The sequence below is a fragment of the Diceros bicornis genome, chromosome 20, assembly GCF_020826845.1.
Source record: "Diceros bicornis minor isolate mBicDic1 chromosome 20, mDicBic1.mat.cur, whole genome shotgun sequence".
NCBI lineage: Eukaryota > Metazoa > Chordata > Mammalia > Perissodactyla > Rhinocerotidae > Diceros > Diceros bicornis.
In genome coordinates, this window is record NC_080759.1 from 3,722,286 (window position 1) to 3,745,155 (window position 22,870).

The 22,870-nt window shown below is 57.6% G+C and overlaps 1 protein-coding gene across 1 annotated transcript in view; it reads right to left on the reverse strand.

The window, feature by feature from the left end:
* The window catches only part of BRD4 (bromodomain containing 4), an 84,641-nt gene continuing 61,771 nt past the window's right edge, over positions 1-22,870 (reverse strand). The window contains exons 8-20 of the mRNA XM_058563576.1: positions 19,489-19,698; positions 18,688-18,887; positions 18,072-18,367; positions 16,870-16,980; positions 7,473-7,525; positions 6,981-7,347; positions 5,840-6,430; positions 3,079-3,191; positions 2,818-2,980; positions 2,554-2,684; positions 2,189-2,394; positions 1,866-2,103; positions 1-1,544 (exon numbers count right to left, since the gene is read on the reverse strand). Coding sequence (XP_058419559.1) covers positions 1,476-1,544; positions 1,866-2,103; positions 2,189-2,394; positions 2,554-2,684; positions 2,818-2,980; positions 3,079-3,191; positions 5,840-6,430; positions 6,981-7,347; positions 7,473-7,525; positions 16,870-16,980; positions 18,072-18,367; positions 18,688-18,887; positions 19,489-19,698 — 2,748 coding nt within the window. The 3' untranslated portion in view covers positions 1-1,475. The remainder of the gene's footprint in view (positions 1,545-1,865; positions 2,104-2,188; positions 2,395-2,553; positions 2,685-2,817; positions 2,981-3,078; positions 3,192-5,839; positions 6,431-6,980; positions 7,348-7,472; positions 7,526-16,869; positions 16,981-18,071; positions 18,368-18,687; positions 18,888-19,488; positions 19,699-22,870) is intronic.

The following is a 22,870-nucleotide window of genomic DNA, read 5'->3' on the forward strand; positions in this document are numbered from 1 at the left end:
TTAAAAAAGAGAGATGTGTTTATTCCATGATCAGTACAGACCAAATGCATATTCACCGTAGGAAAGTCAAACCAGTCAGTGACTCCCAAGTTTGGCCGACACTGAGGCACCAGCATCGTGGTGTAGAGTGGGTTCTCATGGCACGTGTAACCTCACCAAGGGCTCCAATTATAAAATTAACAAAACAGTGGGGGAAAGGGCAGCTGGCTGGTCGGGCTGGGTGCTGGGCGGGGAGCTTCTGCCTCGGCCTGTGGCCCCGTCCCCTAGCACCCACCTTGGGCCCTGGCCCTTCCTTTCCTGGTAAAAACAACTCAAACAGATGTGACGTTAAAAAACAAACAAGCAGCCAACAAATAAGGGGGAAAAAGGAAAAAGAAAACACAGTTTTCTGGTTTTATAATTAAAAATAGACTAATAAAGTTTGAAAATAAGTAAAATATAGGCAGTTTTTTTTGTGTTTTGTGTGTTTTGTATTGTTTTTTTCTGGGTTATTTTTTTTCTGATTTTTTTACACCAGTTCGGTGGAGTCACCAACAAACTTCAAATAAAGATATGCCAACTATGTTTCACTACACAGTACAGCCACGGTCACACACTACCCACGGCGCGGTGGCAGCCGCCGCTCAACGAGGAGACGATCACACCATTTTGGAGATAAGCAGTGCCATTGTGTCTGGAGGAAAAGAGAGAATTAAAAATAAAATAGAATCCAACAAAAAATATATATATAGGAAAAAAACCCAGAAACACAGGTGGGAAGGAACTGACTTTGGTTGGTGGCCTCACTCGCTGGGTGAGGCTGGCCCACACACGTGTGTGACAGTCACCTCACTCCGGATTGCCATGGACACACACACACCTCCACGGCACTATTCCCTTTTGCACAAGCGAACACTTACAGAGAGCGGCTCTCGATTAAAGGCTTGTGGGGGGAGGGGAGGGGTGGGGTCTGTTCAAGGCAAAGTCAGTGCCAGCAAGGGGGTGAGCCGGCGCCTTGGCCTGCCTCCAGCTCACGTGGGCCTGCCCTGGTCTCCTGGGAGCGGGTGGTGGTGGCTGGGGTATAGGGAAGGACTCCCGGCGGGCAGAATGTCACAATCGTCATGTTCTTGGGGACAGAAAACCAGTCACGGTGGCGGCAGCAACAATGTCCTGTGTATACTGTGTAGACATTTGGCGGAGAGAAGGGCCTCTACCCTGCACGCAGGGACGCGGGCTTGGGTCTGGCCGGCACTTGCTCGTGGTGAGGCGTGCTCTGGGCTGACGTCCTGAGGGGTGGCGGGATGTCCGGCTGGCTGTAAGGCAGACAGGCTCTGCAATCCTCAGCTGCCCATTAGGCCTGCCCCGGGCGTAGCATGCAGGAGGGCCAGGCCCGGAGACACCCCCTTGCCACTGCTACCGCTTCCACTGCTGCCCCTAACACTATGGAGAGTCAATGTTTCGCCAGAAAATCAAAGTCAGAAGTCACCGAGGTGCTCTCAGAAAAGATTTTCTTCAAATATTGACAATAGGTCACTCTGGAAATTCATGTCAATGGTAGCTGCCATCTGGAGGGGAGAGGAGAGTGGGAAGGAGTGAGACCCAGTGTCCTGCCCTTGCTCTGGCTCCCATATCTCCCCACTGCCCCTCACCTCCAGCATCGGCCCTTCCCTCAGGGCTCACACCCTGAAACCTCCCAGCACTGGGCCTGAGCCACCTCCGAGGCCCAGAGGCCAGCACTGTGCAGACAAGCAGAAGCCCTGCCCTGAGCACCCACCTCTCACAAAGTGACCACCCCTCTACCCCTCTCTGGGTTCAAGGTCCCCATTCCCAGCTCCTCCAGAAGTGGACCCCTGCCCAGTGGTCCACACCAGAGTCCCCCCACTCACTGCTTCCCGGCGTCTTCGCTCCTGCTCCCGCTTTCGGGCCAACTCCCTCTGCTGGTCCAGCATGGACTGGGGCTGGGAGCTCTGGGGCTGGGGGGCGGCGGCGGCGGCCACGGCAGCTGCCTGTTGCTGCTGCTGCTGCTGCTGCTCCTGCCGCTGCTGCTGCTGCTGCTCCTGGCGCCGGCGTACCTCTTCGTGGGCTCGCCGCGCCTGCTCTAGCGCGTCCTCATCCTCTCGGCTCCTGAGCAGAGCAGGGTTCCTGGTCAGCCTGGCGGCCGGTGCAGTCCCCGAGAGCCACCGTGCCCCTGCCCGGAGCCCACGCCCACCTCATGCGCTCCTGTCGCAGCCGCTCCTTCTCCTTCTCTGCGTGCTCGGCCTGCGCCTTCAGGGCCTTCTCGCGCTCCTCCTTCTCTCGGGCAGCACGGCGGAACTGCTCAAAGCTGTCACTCGAGGACTTGGCTGTGGAGGACGGGGTGGTGGGATGCTTCTGCACCAGGCTAGCCCAGGAACCCATATTCTTGATTTTTAGGTCCTGTGAAGCAGAGACACCACGTGGTGGGTGAGGGGCCCTGCTCTGTCTGGACTCCCCCCTGCAAGTCCTAAAGCCTGAGGGCATGGCAGGGAAGAAGACCTGCCTCAGGCACTTCCCTGGGGTGGGGGTGAGGAGCACTCATGGGCCCACTGTCTCTACCTTTTTGGGTGCAACTGGTGTCTTCGGCTCCTGTTTCTGTTTGTCCTTGTCAGAGGCCCCTGGTGGGGGTGCATTCTGCTCAGGGGGCCGGATCACTGGCCTCCCAACGTCCACAGGCTTCATCTCAGGCCCTGGAACAGAAACAGCTCGTGGGCCTGGGCCCACCCCACCTCAGTGGGGCACGGTCAACTGGCCCACAGAAAGCTCATGTCCAACGCAGGCCTGGGGGCCTCAGCCCCAGCTGGGGGCGGAGAGGGCACTCACGCTGGGGCAGGTGGACTGGGGCCTTGATGTTCTCTGGATGCTTGGGGGGCTCCGGCCGCAGCGAGGGGCTGAAGGGCTCACTGCGGATAATGGGTGAGTGCATCTTCTCCTCCTTCACCACCACCAGGGGCTGGGGCTGGACCACAGAGGACGTGCGCAGCTCCTGGGATGGCACAGGCACGGCAGCCGGTGAGGCAGGTGGGCGGCCCTGGCCCCGGCCCGCGCCTGGCCCTGGGGCCGTGGCCCAGCCCTGCCCTTTACCTGCTTCTTCGGCTGGACGTTTTGCTGGGGTGGCGACTGGTGTGTCAGGCTCTGGAACTGAGGCATCTGGGGGGAATGTATCATAAGCGGGGAGGGGGCTTCGCGGAGGTGACCTAGGAGAGGGGACAAGGAGCCTGTCAGTGGGACTGGTGTGGAGGTGCTGGCCCTGGGCCTGGCCAGGGCCCCGAAGGCCTGCTCAGTCAGGCCCCGAGCTCAGGGTGCAGCAGGGCTTTGGGGAGCCGTGGGCTCAGTCCTGGTGTGTGATGCCCTTGTGGGTCAGGACCCTCAGGAAGCTTTCTGAGGTGCAGGTCCTGATACATTTGGTCCTGGGTGGGGTCTGGGCCTCAATACTTTTTAAAAGCTCTCCAGATAGTTCTACAGCACGGCCTTGTTAAATACAAGGGCCTCGTTAAATACTTCATAGGGCAAAAGAAACCTCGGCTCCCAGTTGTCCCTGGGTGGCTTGGCCTGCCTACCTGGAACCCAAGACCCTCCCCACACAACTCAGCCAATGAGCCCACACAAGGGGGAAGCCTGGAACTAGCCTGCACCACAGCAGAACTGGCAGAACAGGTCCTGAGCTCCTGGCTCTTGCAGCAAGTGGGCCAGCCCACTCACTTTCATCCAACCAAAGCCTGGGGAGACCCAGGCAGCCACAGGGACCAAGCACTCAGCGCAGGGCAAGAGCCCAGAAAGCCCCACTACTGGCCCCTGGGAAAGGCCTGTCAAAGCACTTACGCCTAACACCACAGCCTCACGGGTGAGGAAACAGCCCTAGGTCACAGCGGGCTGGCACCTCAGGACCAGGCAGCTGGAGCAACCACCAAGTCTTGCCCTCCACTCTGCCACCCACAGCAGCATGGGGCACCCTCCTGCCCTCCCGCCTGCATTTCTGCCACATCTTGACCGGCTTAGCATGGGACAAGCCACACTTGTCCACAAGAGAAAGCCCCATCTCTGCAGCACCTCTGCTCCTGGTCCTGCCTCATACCCTCACGCTGAACAACCTAACCTGGGCTCTGCGTGCCAGCCCTTCCATCAACCTCCAGGCCTGCTTCCAGCCACTGTCTAACAGCACAGACACCCTTGGGCCCTCCGTGGGCCCCATGGCCAGAGGTGCCCATTTTCATGGGCCAGGAGTAAACCACAATGCCTCAGGTGTGGTGGACCCCCTGTTCCCTTGTCTAGAGCCAGAACTCACTCCTAACCCTAAAAGGCAAAATAGCTGATTGGAGATGACATGGCGGTGAGGACCAGCCTGTCCCTGAGCCTTGGCCCCCAGCACTATGTGGCTGGTTTTGTGGCCTTGGTGCTAGGCAGCATGAGTCCAGACCTGCCAGCGATTTTCAGGCACAGGACTGCGACAGTCTGGGTGGCTCCCTTGGGGCTGACCTGGGCAATGGCAGGCTCTCAGGCCTATGAACTGTAAGAATCACCTGCCTGCTGGTGGCTTCATCCACCAGCACCTGCAGGGGAGACCCAAGCTCAGAGGTTGTGCCTACAAGCTGGCCGGGTGCCCAGGGATGCCTGCTGAGCTTCCTTGGGACTCAGACAACTTGGCCTTTGGCCCAAAGCCCCCAGCTGGACTCCAACCACATCACTCCCTGTGACCCATACCAGGCCGCAGGAGCTCAGGGGGAGGTGGGCTGGGCAACTTCCAGCACAGGTGGCCAGAGGGGACCTGGCTGATCCTGAGTGCTGGCTCTTCTAAAGGCATCTGCCCATCACTGCCCCCCATAGGAAAGCCTGGTCTTGCTCAGGGATGGGAACGGGCACAGCTGCTGGCTGCCGAGATCAGCACCAGTCTTACCCAGGGATGACAGCCAGCTGTTCTCACTCAGGGCGTGCAGCAATCCTCTTTGCCCCTGGTAGCTTTTGCTGGGTTGAGGAGCAGTCAGGGCCTAAAGTCAATGGCCTTGTTGTTCAGTTTGCAGGCAGCACCCACTGCACCCCCAGGCCAGGCTGCATAGTCTACACTGCCAAGTCCAGGAACCTCAACCCTGACCCTCGCGCATCACTACACCACGAGGCATCAACTAAAACATTCCCCCACCAGGGCCAATCAGGACGTCCTGGTCACAGACACTCAGGAAACAAATCCCCAGGAAAGGCAAGAGGGCACGGCGTGACCAATGCTGTCGAAGGAAAAAGGGTAGCCTGGGTCAGGTTGGAGACAGGCAACCGTTCCAGGACCGGCCCCAAAGTACCTTTCAGCTTCAGCCCAAATCTCCCCAACAAGGTCCTGGCTCCACCAGGTGGGTCTCACGACACCAAAAGCAGAGCACCTGTTCCTGCAGGTTCCCAAAACAGCCCCCCACTGCCCAGACCTGCCCCTGGCTCGGCCTGGATCTCACTACTGTTTGTTAAACTAGTTCTGGCTCATCCTCTGGTCTGCTCCTCCAGGAAGCCTGCGTGGACTCCCAGAGGCAGACTGGGTGCCTCCCCTGGGGTCCTGGCTTCCCCACCTAGCAGGGATCATGATGCATTGTAACGCTCTTGACTGTGAGTTCCAAGAGAAGGGCTGGCAGGGGCCGCCTTCTCGGTCATCTCAGCTTGCAAGCAAGACAGACACCTGATAGAGACACTGCACGAAGCACCAACATCCCCTTTCAGCCACCTCTCTCCAACCAAACCACAGCCTTTGACACTCGGCTCTGAGCCATCTCAGCCTGAAGCACATGCTGACCCGTCTGGCTGCTTGAGGACAAAACTCTGGACCCAGCACCAGGTGCCCCAGAGCCCAGGAGAGGTGAGGACTTACCGGTTGAGTAGGGGTCTGACTTGTGGTGCCGGGGTGACGGGTGATGCTGGATGACTTGCTGAGGCTTGGCTGGCTGCGGCGGGGGTGGCTGCTGGCCTGGGGGCGGATGGGGGGGCTGCTGGCCCGGGGGTGGCGGGGGCTGCTGGATGTGGGTGGGGAATTGCATGGGCTGCATGTGCATGGGCCGCGGGGGGGGCTGGTGCTGCGGTGGGGGCGGAGGCTGCGGCTGGGGGGGCGGCGGAGGCGGCTGCTGCTGCTGTAGCTGCTGCTGCACGGAGGGGTGGGGAGGGGGCGGCAGAGGGGGTGGGGGCTGGGACTGCACCTTCACGGAAGGGAGTAATGGTGTGGGGGGCTGCACCTTCTGCAGCTGCTGCAGGTAGAGCTGCATCTGCATGGAGGTGAGGGGTGGGGCGGGTGGCTCTTCATCCTCCTGCAGCAGCACTTGGGGGGGCTGAGCCATGGGGGGCTGTGGGAGCAGGGGCGGCTGGGCCAGGGCGGGTGACACGGCTGGGGGCCGGGCAGGCTTGGGGGGCAGGGCAGCAGCTCGGTTGCTGGGCCGCGATGGCTGCTGGGGCAGCGCGTTGTGCAAAGCTGTAAGAACACAACAGCGTGGCAGTGAGGCTCACGAACCCCAACCTGGCCTTTCTGCTCCATCCTCAGCTCCCACCAGTCTTCCTCCACCCAGCAACCTCTCCCCACCCTCCTTGACTTCCCACCAACTCCAGAAAAAGGACCATTTCCAGGGAGGTCTACACGATCAGGGCCCCACCCAGTGTCATCCTGCACTGCGCTCTGTGCCCCCACCTTCCTCCCTCCCCTCCAGCTGCTCCCGTTTTCACACTTGCCCTTCCGGTGTCAGAGCAGGCCTTCCCTGAATCCCCCAGGTATGTCCTCTCCGGGATGAGTGTATCCCCAACGACCCCCATCCCCGACTGGGAGCTGCAGAGGGATCACATCTTTTTTCATCTCACACAATGTCTGGCCCAGCAGAAGAACGGCATATCTTCTGTATCAAAGCACTAACTCTCTGCAAAGCCTGTCCTGGGGTGTCTTGGCCCTGAGAAGCCGCTGACCCCATTTAGAGACAAGACAACAGAGGCGGGCTTCTGAGGGTTGCCCAGAGTGCTCAGCCCCAACTCACCTGGAGGAGAGACCACCGAATGCTGGTTGAGATGAGGAGGAGTGCTGTGCTCAGGCGGCTGGGGCAGGTGTGGGGGCAGCTCAGGCTGTGGCAGGTGCAGGATGGGCTGGGTGAAGTGGCCAATAGGGTCAAAGACGCTGCCTGGGAGCTGTGGCTCCAGGACGGGCACCTGGGCAGCGATGAAGGGTGGAGGTGAGGACTTCATCGTGGGGGCTGCCTGCTGTGGCATGGCAGGTGGGGGTGGTGGGGGCGGCGGCGGCTGCTGCTGCGGAGGTGGAGGTGGTGGGGGTTGCTGAGGTGCTGGCAGGGGCTGCTGGGGAACGGTGGCCGGGGCCTGCTGCATCTGCTGATGGTGGTGGTGATGGTGCTGTGGACAGACATACTGACATCAGGCAGGCAGAACCCAGCCAGGCCAGACCCAGGGTCCCCCTAGAGCCCACAAGGCAGGTGGCCACTGCTCACCTGATGGAGGACTCCCCCAAGACCACATACCTTCTTCTGCTCCCTCCCAGGGTGCCCTTTCTTTTTTGACTTCGGAGCCATCTCTGCGGAGGAAAAGAGAAGGTGGTGAGGCTCTGAGAAGACTGTGCGCTGGCCTTGGATGCAGAACGAGGGAAAAACAGAGGATGAGTTCAGGAGAAGGGCCGCTGACAGTGAGAGGATGGCCAGGTTCTGTCCAGGATGGGAGTCGGTCACGGAGGAGGGCAAGACATGTCGGGTCACCTACCCATCTGGCTGCTGCTTTTCTTACGGGGGACCATGCCTGAAAAGCCACCCTGCAAACTCCAGACTACCAGGTCCGTTAAGGGTGACACCTGGTGCACTGGGAGCTGAGCTACCGAGACCTCCTTGCCCAACGTCTTCTCCTACTTGTTGGTCAGAGGCCACTACCAGGACGGAGTATCTGTACCCCAACCTGCTTAGTCCTGGAACAACTGTGATGTCCAAAATGATCATGTCCATTTGACAAATAAGCAAAATGAGGCTCAAAGAAGTTAACGGACTTGTCTCGGGTCAAACAGCCAAAAAGTAGCCATACGGTGGCCTCCAACTGCACTACCCTCTGAGGCTCACTCCTTCCCATCCTCCTGAGGGAAGCAGAGATGTGCGAGCTGGGTTAAGAGACCAATGGTATCAGCCAGGGTCAACAGCTGGCCACAGAGTGAGCAATTTAGGGGAGGGAAGAAAGGAAGGAAGCAGGCTAGCTGGCCAGCCTCCCCAGGACGACCAGGAGCAACGTGGGGGGTGGCACTCAATGCCATGGCCAACAGAGGAGGAGGTTGCCAGCAAACTTCCCCTTCCTCGCAGGAGACTGGCCTCAGGGAAGTCCCCGTGTTGGGACACAGGCAATGTGTTGCAGGAAGACAGTATGTGTCCTGGTTCCTCAGGGGCCAATAACTTGTTACTTCCACTGCGTTGACACGACTAGGGTGTGCCTGCCTCTGCAAGGAGTGCACAAGAGCCAGCATGCCCCCTCTGTCCCACTCCAGAGGTTTATGCTAAGGAACTTTTGCCAGCTGGATGCCTCCCGCCAAACACCACTGGTATGCAAACCCCAGAGAGGGACAGGAGGCCCGGCTAGCAGTCATGGGCTAGGAAATGATGAAGTCGCCAACCACCAGGTGGGAGGTGGGGGCCATGGGGCTTTTTGGATTCCTGTCACCAAAAGGCACCTCATGGCTTTGCCTGACATGCCGTGAGCTCCTTGCCAGGATCCCAGCTCTTGCTGCTGGTGTCAGAAAACACATGTTTTACCCAAAGCAGGGCTACCTCAGCTCATGGCTGTTTCAGAGAGGGCTGTGCTAAGCTTCTGTGAGGTGCACAGCCTCAGGGTGCAGCACGCCACAAAAAAGGGACCAGTGAGCAGGGACCTCATGCCCTGTGAGACCTCACCACTCCATGCAACAGACAAGACAGCAACACAGACCTCAGCAGATACAGACACATGTCCTCATACAAATGGCAGCAACTGGGGACACGTGGGACACAAGACCCTTAGGCCCGGCCCCAAACTTGGACACTAACGATGTCAGGGCACAGGGCTTAGGACTCTTGGTCACAATATGAAACCTGGTGAGAGGGTCACTCTGTGGTGAGACACACAGAAGGGGACAGTCTGGGTGATTTGCAGGATCAGGGCCATCGGGCATCTGGCAGCTGTGGGTGGGGGAGGAGTACTGGACTGGGGAGGCCAGAGACCCAGAACCAAAGGGACCCTGCATGTGCTGACGGAAAGAATGGTACTAGAGGCCGCTGAGCCAAGAGAGTGGGAGGAAGAGGCCCGGTCGTTCCTCCAGGATGGTCTCCTCTCCCAGCATGGATTCCAGCAACAGAAACTGCAGCTTGAAGGAGGCTGGAGGCAGCTGCTGGCATGCTGGGCATGCCTTCAGGGGGCCTGGTGGCGGTGGTGGTATTTGGTGGTGGTGGTGGGGAACTGGGGGAAGAAGGGGGCTGGTGGGAAAAGTATGACCAGCAGAAGACAGTACGTCATGGGGAGAAGGCTGTGCAGGACCAGAGGCGGCTGTCACTTTGTGGCTTTGGGGGAAGCACTGTTTTTTCCACCATAAAAGAGGGACGGTGGCTCTGAGCACTATCTCCCCGTAGGCCTGGAGCAGAGAGGACCACATGAGAACTTGTGGGGACCAAGTGCAAATGGGGCCCTGGGGGTTCCAGGGAGCAGATCTCGGCTGCCTTGGAAAGATCACTGGGAGTATCCCAAGGCTCCAGGGAAGTGCCGGGTGGGGCAGGCCTAGGGTGGGAGAGGGTAGAGGTGAAAAGCAGATTCCCAGAACCAGAGGACTGGATCGCCAGCGGTGGGGACCAAGGGGTGCTGGAGCAGTTCGGGGCAGTCGCATCTGACCCCCGTGGCCTGTGCCAGAGTTACCGATAGGAAGACAAGACAGGAAGTGCACAACTTCATGACACACCAGCCCCAAGACACTCCCACACAAAACTCTCTAGAAAGGGTTACATGAAGATGGCCTCAAGTACTCTGTGATCTTTATTCCATGAAAATCTTGAACTCAACACAAGTTTCATTTTTACATAGGATGGTAATTGTACAAAGAATTAAAACGTTTTTGAAATATCTGATTAAAACACTGATTCCTCCCACGCCCCCCACTCCCCCAACTCAAGGGAAGGAGACAGGATGGAAGACAAGAGCAGGGCAGAGGCGCAGCGCCCCTCACCTGAATTGACTTGGGAGCCTCAGCGCCAGCGGATGCCTGGGCCTCCCACCCCTCCTACCGCAGCCCCTGAGGCCCCACAGCCCAGGCGGTACGTCAAGGCCTGACTGGCACCTCCCACTGCCCGCACACAAGAGGCTGCCAGTAAGGAATGGGCACTGCTCTCTCTGCTCTGTTCCTGGGGCACCAGGCACAGGTGACAATTTGCATCTAAAGATCAAGTTCTCTGCCAGATGGAAGCCCCACAGGCAAGGAGGACAGGATCCCTGGACAACAAGCGTGCAAGGATCGTGCAGGAGAGCCGGCCTGTGGCTACAGTCTGTGTGCACGCGTGTGAGACGTCACATAGGCTGACACTGTGGGAATCCAGGCTGCCATTTGTTCCAAGACAACAGACTCTTCCCAGAAAGACAATGCCAGCAGCCTCCCAACTGTCCTGTGGGAATCTCTGGGCACGAAGCCCCCTGGCCCCAGCCAGGCTCGAGTTGCACTGGGAACACATCAGGCACAGGCCAAAGGGCAGCTCAAAATAGTCTGTTTGGTAAACAGAGCTTGACTACAAGTCGCCGGCAGAGGATCAGGGAGCAGCCTAGGAACTGCTAAGCATCAGTGCAGGCCCTGGAGGCTCTGGGGAGGCTATGACTCATCAAGGCCAAGGGCGACTGGGGGCAGTTACAGCAGCTTCAACCCAAGACCCCAAAGAGCTGGGGCAGGGGTGCCAGGTTTCCACACAGGCAGTAGCTAGCACCCGAGGGCCTGAGGGTGGTGAATTGCACCTCCTCAAGCCTGCTTCCAGCTCCAGGAGAAGGCAGGCTCCAAGATGCCAGGACATGGCCAAGCCTTGAAGAAGCACACACAAAATACACTTAAGGAAAAAAAGCTCCCTGCCACACAGATGCTGTTCCTTAGGGGCTGTTCATGTCAGACAGTTTTCTGCTGAGATGCTGGATTCATGACCAAAAAAGGGCTGATGTTTATTTTTAGAGCAAAAAGAGCCTATTGAGTGCCTCTCAGAGGGCTTGGATGCTGTGGCCAACCTGGCCTGCTCCACCCCAGTGGCTGGATCATTCTAGGGGACTGAAGACGTAAGAGGGTGCTTGCACTGGCAATGCCCCTCAGAGATGTGCACGGAGCAGGCCCTGAAAGCTCTGATGGCCTCCCCACTGACTGGGTCCAGCACTTCAAGTTTGGAGAGCCCTTTCCTGCCCACTAGCCCAGATCCCAACTCCACTAGAGGCAGGGAGGTCAGCTGACATGGCTGCTCCTCCCCAAATGCCTCTCACCAGTGGCCTGCCCGGCAGCTCCTGCCTCCTGCAGCCTGCTTCTAATCACCTGGGAGGGCCTGGGAGGCAGCCCAGGACATACTCACCCTATGTGACTTTAGGCAAAGAGGCCAAAGAAGTTGGGAAAACGCCCAACAGGCAACAATGGGAACAATGAAAACGGAAGGAAGACTCCACGGGGCTGTGAGTCAGCTGTGGCTGGTGACAGCCTCTGGCCGACGGAGCCCCCACGGAGCCTCCCGGGCCACCAGAGAGCAGGCCTGCTGAGGGACAGCCCCGCCAAGCTTTCGGGCCCAGCTGGCCTCACCTCTAAAGCCCCTGCTCCTCACTTGGGAAAGCTCTAGATGTGAGAGCTCTTCCTTATGCTGAATGAGATCTTCCCTGGGCTAATGTCACTGCAAGGTCCAGGAGGGAAGCAGTTAGGATCCAGAATCCCAGAAAATGAGGGAGGGATGAAAAAAGAACACACACTGTGATGGGGCCTTGCACACAGAGCAGCAGCACACGTATGCGTGTGCGGGGGGGACTGTCATCACCTGCCACCCACATGACCCCAACGACCAGGGAGGCTGGGCGGGACAGGCAGGCAGTCTTTACACAGGAGGCAGCCTTCCCGGAGGCGGGATTAGGCGTGTGCTCTGGACATGACTAATCCACCCTGGGGACAGGCCCAGGGCTCTGAGGAATTCCATAACTCGATGGAGTCCTGTCCCTTTCACGGAAGAAAATGGACTTAAGCTATAGCTTGCTGGGAAGGAATCTGGAACTGAAGACCGTTTTATTAAGAGTCCGTGTCCAATGATTAGGCAGGACCTACATAGAGGGAGAGAGAAACCAGTGTGAGAGAAATGGTGTGAAATGTACCGTTCAAGTCACAAGAACAGAAGAACTGCAGACCAAGCCAGCCTCCTGTGACTTGCTTGCTAACAGGGCCCGAGAGAACGGGGCCCGAGACTAGGACCCTACCTTCTGCCTGGCCAGACGTGGGCGGGGCAAGACCCACCTTCCCCTCAGAAGGGCTGTGGATGCAGCACACGTGGATGTCTCCAAAACCGCCCCAGGCCTGTGTGTGCTTCTAGACAGAACTGCTTCCAGTAACGAGTTCCACGTGTGCCCTGAGTGCACGCACACTGGCGCTTCCTTTACTGGTCTTTGAGGCAGCGGTGCCCCTGCCTGTCATACTTGCCGATGTCACTCCTGAAGACTAGCCTGGAGTGACATGCCCTCAGGCACCCATGACTCTGAGCTTATCACCACCCCTACACACACCCCTCCCTCGGTCTGCTTTTCTGCACCTTGTCTGTCTCAGGGAGGTGATGCTGGCCCTTCCTCAGAGCTTGGGTAGAGCTAAGAAAAGCCCCCAAGAAAGGCGGTCTGGAGTACAGCAACTCCAGCTAATGGCCTCGTCTCTGCATTCCTACAAACCCCAAGAAACAAAAAGCAAATTATAAAAGGAGAAACCAGTTACATACACTGTTAAGGACAGAAAAAAATAAAATAGGCCAAGGAGGAAAGTCATCCTTTCCTTTTTCCAGGGCGTCAAATGCGACCCCCTTGACTGAGGAGGGGCATGGGACTGGTTCCCACCCACACAGCAGAGCAGACGCCTCTGCTAGAGCCATGGATGCAACCAATACTGCACTCCCATAATGCGCAGGCGTGCGCGTGGGAAAAACCCGCCCACTTCATTCAGGGCACATTCCACAAGGCTTTCCCTCCCCTGTGAAGCCCCAGAATCCCTCCAGCTGCGACCCCTGTGTGTGTAGGTATGTGAGGGGTCACCTGGGGGTGCACGCAGATGGCTACAGCTCCATTCTCCAGGCCTCTTCCCACCCCCACCCCTGCCAGGGGCCTTACCCCTTCCCGAGAGCAGGCCCCACACCCTTGGAGCAGGCAGCAGCAGGCCCCAAGATGGGACTGGAACTAAGTCCCTCAAAGACCCTGGGGGTCGGAAGCTGAGGCTGGCTGTCTGGGAAGAACGCCCCATGGCCTTTGTCTGCACTTTCTAGCTCAAATCTTTCCAAAATATCAAGCATTCCTTTTTCCCCTAGAGCTAAGAAACACCCACATGCTCTAACCCTGGGAAAAGAAAACCAGGACACTAAAATAGCTAGAGTGTGCACCCACTGCAACTACAAGACCAGGCCCAAGTCCAAGAGAATCACCCCACACCTCCCTGAACCCGTGTCCCAGCCCAGGTAGCTGGGGGTGGGGGGTGCTCCTCAGAACACACGCTTTGTGTCCACCTCCGTCCAGAATGACCTGTGGCATCTGACAAGAGCAAGACATCAGCAATGTGATGGGGTGAAAGCTGGACAGAAGAGTCTTAGGACATCCCTGGCTCCACGAGCAAAGCAGACATGATCCCAGCACTGGTGACGGAGGCCACAGCTCTGTCCACAGCCCACCTGAGACAGCAGTGGAAAGGGGAGAACCAGGGCACCAGCCTCCGCCTGCCCAGCTGAGGTCGACAGATACCTTAGGAGCAGCGGGAAATGGCACTTGTACCCTCCCTCCTAATACTGAGCTCTCAAGCAGATCTAGACTTTAGCCAGAATGGGATATCAACTAAAGACCACAACCCAAGTAATAGCTGGGTTCAGAGGATGTGGTGGGACTGACTGACAGTGCTGCTGCTCCTGGGCGGGGGGAGGAACACGTAGTGTCCTGGGACTGAGCCAGGAAAGAATCTGTGGGTGCACCACCTCCCTGAACTGTAGCCCGGCCCCAAGGACCAGCCCGTGGTTGGAGCAGTCCACAGCATCCTTGACTACAGACCGCAGCCAGAGGAGGGGTCCACATACCTCCCCTTCTAGCCCACTTGAGTGCCTCCGTTCGGTTTCTTTTGGTGATTCATGTCTCGGGGCTGTGTCGGCAAAACTGACCCTTGGTACATATAACAAAAATAGGCCCTTTCAGGAATTTCGGCTCCAATCCAAGTGGAAACACAAGAACATGGAGGGCAAAACAATTAAGCCCCAAAAGTGCAAGGGAAATATCTTCAGCGCCCCCACCCTTCCCTACTCCAAGGCAGAACTGCCTGTAACTGGTCACAGAAACCGGGGCTGTCTGGCTCCACGGACCCAGCATGAACAGCTGCTGGAGGAGGTACCCAGGAAGTGAGTGCAGTTTCCTGTTCAGGATGGGATGAGGGATGGCCACAACATGCAGTGGTGTAGGGGCATAGGCTCCCGCTTTGGGATCCATAGTGCCTGAGCCACATGGCACAAACCTACGGAGTGGGTCCCTCCTGAGAGCTGAGGCACCCAGCCGGCCCATGATAGAGCTCTCCAGTGCACAGACGGCAAAGCAAAAGCCAGGACCACTAAGACAAAAGGGAGGCCCGCAAAACCCAAGATGGGGAGGGCGCCTGGGAAGAGGGATGAGCTGGAGGCAGCCAAGGGAGCCGCCAGGGCCAGATCACTGGAGCCTGGGAGCCTGCAGGTCGGCAGCTCCGAGACTGTAAATCTCACCCTCCTTCCCGCCAGGACAGCTGTTCCCAGGACTCTCAGATTACTTGTTGCACAATCTTTCCACTTTCTTTAAAAGAGGGAAAAATGTGAAAAAAAATCTCAGCAGCAGCAAAGAGCTGCTGGAAATGCCGTCACAGCCGCCCCACAGCAGGCGGGGTGCAGGGCGCTGAGGAGCAAACGCACCCTGGAGAGGAGCTGAGGGGCCAGTGACAAACTATACAGTCAGAGACTCACAATCAGGACATTAGGATGTGATGGTCACAGCCCCAAGGTGTCACGCTGAGGCCAGAGCAGTTCCCACTAGGCCAAGCCATGCTGTTTTAATAATCAGGTCCCCTGACAATTTCAGCCTGTGGGGTTTTCTTTCAGTCGCTCAGATCCTTAGACAAAAGGCCCTAGCAGAAGCAGCCTGCTAGAAAACACAGGAGATACAAAACCCCAGTGCACAGGCAAATCCGGGGCACGGCTGGCACCCAAAAGGAGAAGTCAGCAGTGCCACCAGGAATGCTAACTGGGCCCAAGAATATAGCCATTCACCCTGCTGAGGGCGGTGGGCCCTGCAGGTGGGGGCACAGCGCCCTCTGCTGGCTATTGGATAAAAAAGCAACAGGGGAGTGCTGGTTAGGAAACAAGAAAAAGAGAGCAAAGGCTGGTGATGAGGCCCCAGCAAACTGTTCACAGCAGGAACTCAAGAGATACAGAATATGGCTTAATGAACTTCATCTCATTTGGGCCCATTGAAAATAAGGTAGTCCAGAGCATCTGGAAGCCTGGAGACGCCCTAACTCACTCCAAGGTGAGCCCCCCAGTCACCTGGGAAGCCTGGTGCCCTCACTGTAAAAGGAAGAGGAAATAGAGACAGGCCCCAGGGTCCCCTGGACAGAGGTGGCTGAGCCCACATGAGGACCTGGGCAAGCACACGCCTTGGAGCTGCGTCATTCTTCCCAGCTGCTCTAAGTGATCCTCAAACTTCCAAGGTCCCATTAGGTCACATTATTTACATGACCTGATTAAGCAGGGCTTATCATTTATTTCCAGTTAGAATAAACTAACAGACACAGGATAGGTCCATGAAAGAACATACTGGGAGTCTTTGTTTCCCAAACACTTTCCACTGTGGATATACATAGTGGCAGCTTGTCTGGAGGGGCGTGCCCGAGGCCTTGGGCTACCTCTTGGGCAGTCTGCAGATGGTATGCTCAGCCGATGGAACAAGACCTGCCCAGGGGCCACCCTGCTCCCCCAGACACAAACACCAGCTACACCTCACACAAAGGGTTGTTGGCCAGGCTTCTTTCCTAGCCTCTCCTCTGGGTCAGTCTGAGTATCTGCTTCCCTGAGAACAATCAGGAAAGCACACATCTGAAGGAAGGGCCTCCCTCCCCACCACTGTGCAGCTCCTAGCATCTCCACCTGCCCCCACCTTCCACACCAAAGCTGCTGCTCAGGTGGGCAATGGGGTCTGCCAAGGCACTAGGGACACATGTGCAGGCCCACACAGCATGGAGAGAAGGGACTGTTAGAGGTACAGGATGTGTCCAAGTGCGTGCAGAGTTAGGGGCAGCCAACACAGCAGTGAGCACACTCTGGGGAGGATGGCAGTGCCCTGAGCCCAGGTGACAGCAGGGCCAAGAGTAGGCTGCTCCACATCTGCTGAAGCACATCACCTGGAAAGGCCACGCTGCATGCGACCGTGATGCAGGGAAGACTGTGGGGCTGGACAGCGTCACACTAAGATCCACACCACCACGCTCTGTCACTCATCCTCCCCCTAGCCCAGGCAATGGGGGGGACACCGTACCAGTTAGTGTTAACATTGTGGCTGGGTAGACGGATAGGTGGGAGGGCCCAGCCAGTTCTTATGACTGCTCTAGCACCTGGACACAGGACCGAGCAGTGCTGAGCATAGGCAGGAGTGTGACAAGACGCCAATAAGAGGCCTAACCTGTTTCAGAGTCTTCGCTATCAGAGGAGCTGGACTCGCTGGTGCTCTCAGACTCCGAGGATGAAAAGCCCTTCATCTTGGAGGAGCCGGCAATCATGTCAACTTTCTCGGCTACAATAAAGCAACAGTGACTCCATCAGGCAGGGCCCCGACCCAGAGGGCTGCTGTTAGCCACAGGCAAAACCCCAACCGCCCAGAGGAAGGGCCAGTGGGGAGTCCGTGCCTTGTGAGCCAGAGGCCTGCTCCTAACAGCCAGCTGTGATCGTCCCAGATCCAACGGACCCCACATTTCCCAGCAGTAAGGTGCTTAACCTATTGCATGACAGCCAAAAACCTGGCTTATGCTGGAGTTTCAAGGTCCCTCCAATCTTTCAGAACACCCTCTGCAGGCTTCATCAAGGAGTAAGAGACAAGGCAGGAGGGAATTCCCCAACACGACAAACTACTGGGCTTGGACTCCCTTAGCTACTTTTCTGGCAGTGGGTGAGGAGAACCCAAAGGGGACACGAAAGCCAGAGACAAAGTAAGACATGGAAAGAGCCCCGCGGTCTCCCAACACCTCAGTGTGCAGACCCCAGGGTGGAGTATCACTGTCCAGGGCCCTGGGGAGGGGGGCTCAAGACCCCCAGGAGTCAGTCCAGGCTGGGACAAAGGCTGTGTGCCACACCCTGATGTGGATCCTAAGTCCTATTGGTCTTAAGACAAAAACTATAAGCCAAGACAAGGCATTTATAACATAGAAGAGCTGCCTGGGAGACTGCTGTAGAGAGAGGACCACGCAGAGCTGAAGGAGGACAGCATGTAGGCACAGTGCCCACCTAAGGCCTTTCTTCCTGGCCATGCCCCTCAGAGGCCCCAAAGAGGAGGGATAGCTTTTGGGGAAGACTCAGCAGCAGGCAGCTGAGGATGAAAGAAGCTGCTGCTTAGAGCAAGGCTTAGGACACCGAGGTCCAGGTGGACCCCAGACAGCCACTAGGCAGAGAGCGCGAGAAAGGCACCAACAGCCCAGGGTCGAGTGCGATGTCACAACCCTCCAGAGGTTTCTATGTCTAGGACACAGATTTTATAACTGGAAAAAAAGCCTGCAGATGGGGAGAGCTGAGTCTGGAAGGCAAGAGGAAACAGCTCAGTCCACCTGCCCAGCACCCTCCCTTGGCTGGGACTGGGAACACCCCACCCTGCCCCAGGGGGCCCAAGAGCACCTTGAGGTTTCCTTTTCTTCCGCAAACAGGAGGTGACGTAGCGCTCCAGTTCCCGCAGGGTGGACGGCTTCAGGGTCTCGAAGTCGATCTCGATCTCGTCAGGGTTGGAGTTCTTGAGCGAAGGCTCCCGCGATTGGATAATGTGCACCACGCGGCCCAACTTCTCGCCAGGCAGCTTGTTGATGTCCAGGCTGAGCTGCCGCTTCTCCTCGTACGACATGGGCTTGCACTTGTCCTCCTCCTCTGACTCATATGCGGGAGGGGGCTTGCTCTTCATGGGAGCCGCCTCCTTCTTGCTATGAAGGGACAATACAGACACCGTCAGGAACGGGTTCCCTGGCGAAGCTGGGCACCCATTCCTCCATGTGGGGCTTGGGGAGGCTTCCACACCCCACCTGCCTCGTCTTCACAGGAAACCAGAGATGCTGGTGATGCCTTCCCAGGGACACAGCACTGCTGTGGCCTGTCCTGGCCACCTGAACCACACTACCTGCTATCCTCCCTCCCCTGCCAAACACGGTGAGCGCAAGGCTCACCCGAGAAAGAGGCACAGAGGCAGCCTCCCCACCCAGCATGGTGGGCGGGGCCCACCCGGTCGTTCTCAGGAGGCACAGACCTTGCGTTGCTGCTGCCGCTGTTGTTTTTCTTGGTCTTTTTGGGAGGCAGCTCCTTGGCTTTGCTTTTCTTACTCTCCTCCACTTCCTCCTTCTTTCTGTGCTTTTCTTTTTTCTTTTCCTTCTTATCTTTCTCCTTTTTCTTTGGTTTGTTCTGCTGGGGCTGCGAGAGGGCTGCAAGCTGCTCGTGCACGGCTTTGAGCTGGGGAGAAGACAGGCAGGACATGTGCCTGTCACCCTGGTCTCTGCGAGGACTGCCAGGATGTGGATGAGGGAGGCAGGGGAGGGGACTAGGCCTCAGCTTTGAGACCTGCCATCCCATCAGACTGCCAAAGTGCTCACGCCCACCCAGACCCTGGACTCCAAGGGTGGCCAGTGTCCTCGCCAAAGGAGCCACCCAAGCAGACAGATGTTGAGCCCCAAGGCCATCCCGGGCCCAGCAGGAGGGTCCCTAGGAGGCCAGGCAGGAGCGCACAGACACACGGGTCACTAACAGCCTGAAGGCCAGCTTGTAGGGAGAAGAGCAACCAAGCAGCCCCAGGAAAGACAGACATCCTGGCTCAGCCCCCTCCTTCCAGAAACTGGAAGGATCGAGATCCAGCAGTCTCGCCTCGGCCCAGAGAACAGCCATGTCTCCCTGCCTCCATACCCACAGTGCACATATGTATATGTTCAAAACGCCCGTGACCTAGCACAAGGGGACCAGTGGGTAGAGCCAAAACCACCTTATGGAGACCTGTGGGGAGACGACCCCAGTCCATGGATTCTGGGGGCACTGGGAATGGGGCTACCTGTGCCCTCACCTGCTCCTGGAGCTCTGCCAGCCGCTGGGCTCGCTCCTCCTCGGAGTCATCAGTTGAGCTGTCACTGTCAGAGGAGCTATCACTGCTGCTGTCACTGGATGAGGGCGGGGCCGCAACCTTGGTGGGTGGTGGCACAGCAGGGGAAGACACAGCCAGCACAGGCTCCTCAGGTTCGTCCGGCATCTTGGCAAAGCGCATCTCGAACACATCCTGGGGGTGGGGTGGGGGGAAGCCGTGCCCGTGAGGGCTGCTGGGTGCCTAGGCATGTGGGCGAAGGGACTCCTGGGCCATGGCCCAGCATCACCCCAGCCTCACTGGCTGCTGGGGTCAACTTGACAGGAAGCCAGCAGGAAGGTCAAAGAGGGCTGGGCCTACGGTGATCCTTTCCTTGCCACTAAGGAGAGAAGCCAGTCAGGGCCCCTGACAGCTCTTCTGACACTCCTCTCTCAAATCTCACTCTGAAGAGAAAGGTGCTCCTGACACGGCCTGGCACCAGCTCCCTGGGAGAGACGGCCCAGGCAAGGACATGTGACCCAGGTCCCAGGAGGCAGCCGGCCCACTGAGGATGTCAGTCTGAGGACCCTCAACAGATGGTGGGCCGGGGGCCGGCCTGGTGACCCAAGCGGTTAAGTGCGCGAGCTCTGCTGCGGCGGCCTGGGGTTCGCAGGTTCGGATCCCGGGCGCAAACCGACGCACCACCTGTTAAGCCACGCTCTGGCGGCGTCCCATATAAAGTAGGGGAAGATGGACACAGATGTTAGCCCAGGGCCAGTCTTCCTCAGCAAAAAAAGAGGAGGATTGGCATCGGATGTTAGTTCAGTGCTGGTCTTCCTCACACACACAAAAAAAAACAAAAACAACACATGGTGGGACAAGGGCAGGACCCACACAAAGAGCGCTCTGAGGCTCCCATCAGAACACTCACTGCTCACTCGGTCAGCACATCCCAAGGGAGCCTTCTGGATGCCAGGGCTGGGCACCAGGATACAACAGTGAATAGAACAGGAGGCTCTGCCCACTTCTGGTTCACATTCCCACAGGGAGTGGGTAGGGTATGCAGTTTTAAAGAGCACCCAGGCAGACGGAATAGCACGTGCAAAGGCCCTGCAGGAATGTGCCCAGCACAGAACGTGTGGCCAGTGAGGAGGCCAAGCCCCTGCTGCAGCACACACATTGTCTGTGTCTGCCTCCCTACTCCTCAGATCATCTCTGGGGCACATAACTGAATAGAGCCATGCCACTGGCAACTATGTCTCCAAGGCATGCCAGGCAAGGTGAGAAAGGTATAGGACAGTGGATACAGGGGTGCTGAGGGCAGGCTACAGAAGGAAGCCAGCCTTGTGAGGTGCAAGCAACCCCAGCAGAGGCCACAGGGCTACTGAGCACAGGATCCCACCGCAGGAGAGTCCGAGATCTTTCAACTCTAAGATCTAGGAATCGAAGGAACTGGGTAGGGTCACAGAGCTCAGGGGGCAGCAGCCTTGCCTGGGCATCTGGGGGTCCAGCTGTGTGCTGCCTGGCCAGCCAGCTGGCAGATCCCTCCCTACCCCAAGGGCTCCATCATCATAAATCCAATGATGACTCAGGACAAAGGACAGCAGTGGAAGGAACAGGGCTGGCTTTCCAGCAGGATTTTGGCACCTCCTTAAAGCCTGGAATAAGCCAGTCCACAGGGCATCTCACACAATGGAAGGGGCCTTCCTCAAGTGGGAGTCAACACTGCAAAGAGCAGCGTGGCCCAGGAGGGCCATGGGGTCAAGCTCCAAGGCTGCTGTTTCAAAATGGGGCACACTTCGACAGAGTCAGACCTAGAAGCCCCTTCTGATGTCTCTGGAAACACAGCTTCAGGTTTCCCCTCCCCCAGGCAACTGGGAGAGAAACGGTAACCTGGGTAGCAGGGTACGCATCCCACACATCTGGGGTTCTGTCCCCTCCCTTCCAGACCTCCCAGAGCAGCCTCTACTAAGGCAACTCCTCCTCCCAGCAAGGCGCATGCCTGGACTCTGCTGTCTAAGTGGTTCTGCTGTGAAGTACTAGGAGATCAATCCCTTTCTAATTTCTTCAGAAGGAAATCCTGGAGCAGGAAATCCTGAGGGCAAAAGATAAGACACTCGGGATGGGGGAGACAACACATGACCAGAGACCATTACTGCCCCGGCTGCCAAGGAGAAGGGGGCTTCACACTGGAGCAGAGGCCCTGGTGGGGCGGTGAGCAAGACTCTCCCTGCCCACAGTGCCCTGGATGTGGGTAGACTCAGGTTCCCGACTGACCCACATGAGCGTCCAGCAGACCCAGGCCTGCTGCCAAGAAGTAGGGGGCAGGCCTGAGAAGGTGTCAGGGCGTCAGGACTCCATGAAGGGAGGGGGGTGGCGGGCAAGGCCAAGCACATGGTATACTGGCAGGTCACCCTTTACCAAGCAGAAACTGCCCCATGCCACTTGTCTGTGTGCCCCATCTCCCCTGCCAGCTGCCAGATAGCACCACCCTTGCCACAAGGACATCCCTGTTCCTCCTCCACAGCCTATGGCTGTTGTGAAAACCGGGGGTGGGGTGGGGGGTGGCGCAGGGCGGCCGGCGGCCGAGTGCATACTCATTCACTCCCTAAGAAGGGCCTCCCACACTAGGGCCAGCACTGTCTCAACGTGGACCGAGCTCCTCCACCCAGCAGGCGTCATCTCCACCCCACTCCAAGAATCTGGGCCACACTGTGATTCTTCACATCAGCAAACCACACTGGTTTCAGAGCAAGTATCTCCTCTCGCTAGAATGTTGACCAGGGTCATCTACTTCAGGCTGCACCAGATTCATGGAGGAAGCATGCCCCAACCCTCTTCAGTGAAAGAGATGCTCAAGTACTGGGAGGTCTCAGTGCCGAGAGACTCCCCTCAGGTGAACCAACCTGCAGTCAGTGCAGATGGAGACCCTCGAGGGAAGTATGGCCCAGTTGGCAACTCCTCAGCCAAGCCTGGACATTGCTGAGGGGTTTGGCCACACCCAGGGTACAGAGGCTGGGAAGAGCAAGATGGAATACAGGCAGTGGGAGATCCACCAGGTGCCAGGTGCTGGGGATGCAGCCATGAGCGGAAGATACACACATACACACCTTGAAAGCTTCGTGCCTCTAGGATCTAATGCAGGATCCCAACACGTTTTTCAGTTTAATTTTTTCCTTCGTGAAAAAACAATTGTATACCACCTTTAATTCTCACTTTTTCTTAAAAAAAATAAAAATAAAAAAAATACAACCTTGGTAATCCACATGGGAACCAAACTTCCTAAGTAATTTACTTCAGGATAGAATAGAGAGTAGAGAGCAGTACCACTAGCAGCTCTAGGCCCTGGTGGAGCTGGGCTGGTGGAGTTCAGCCCAAGCCACCGCCA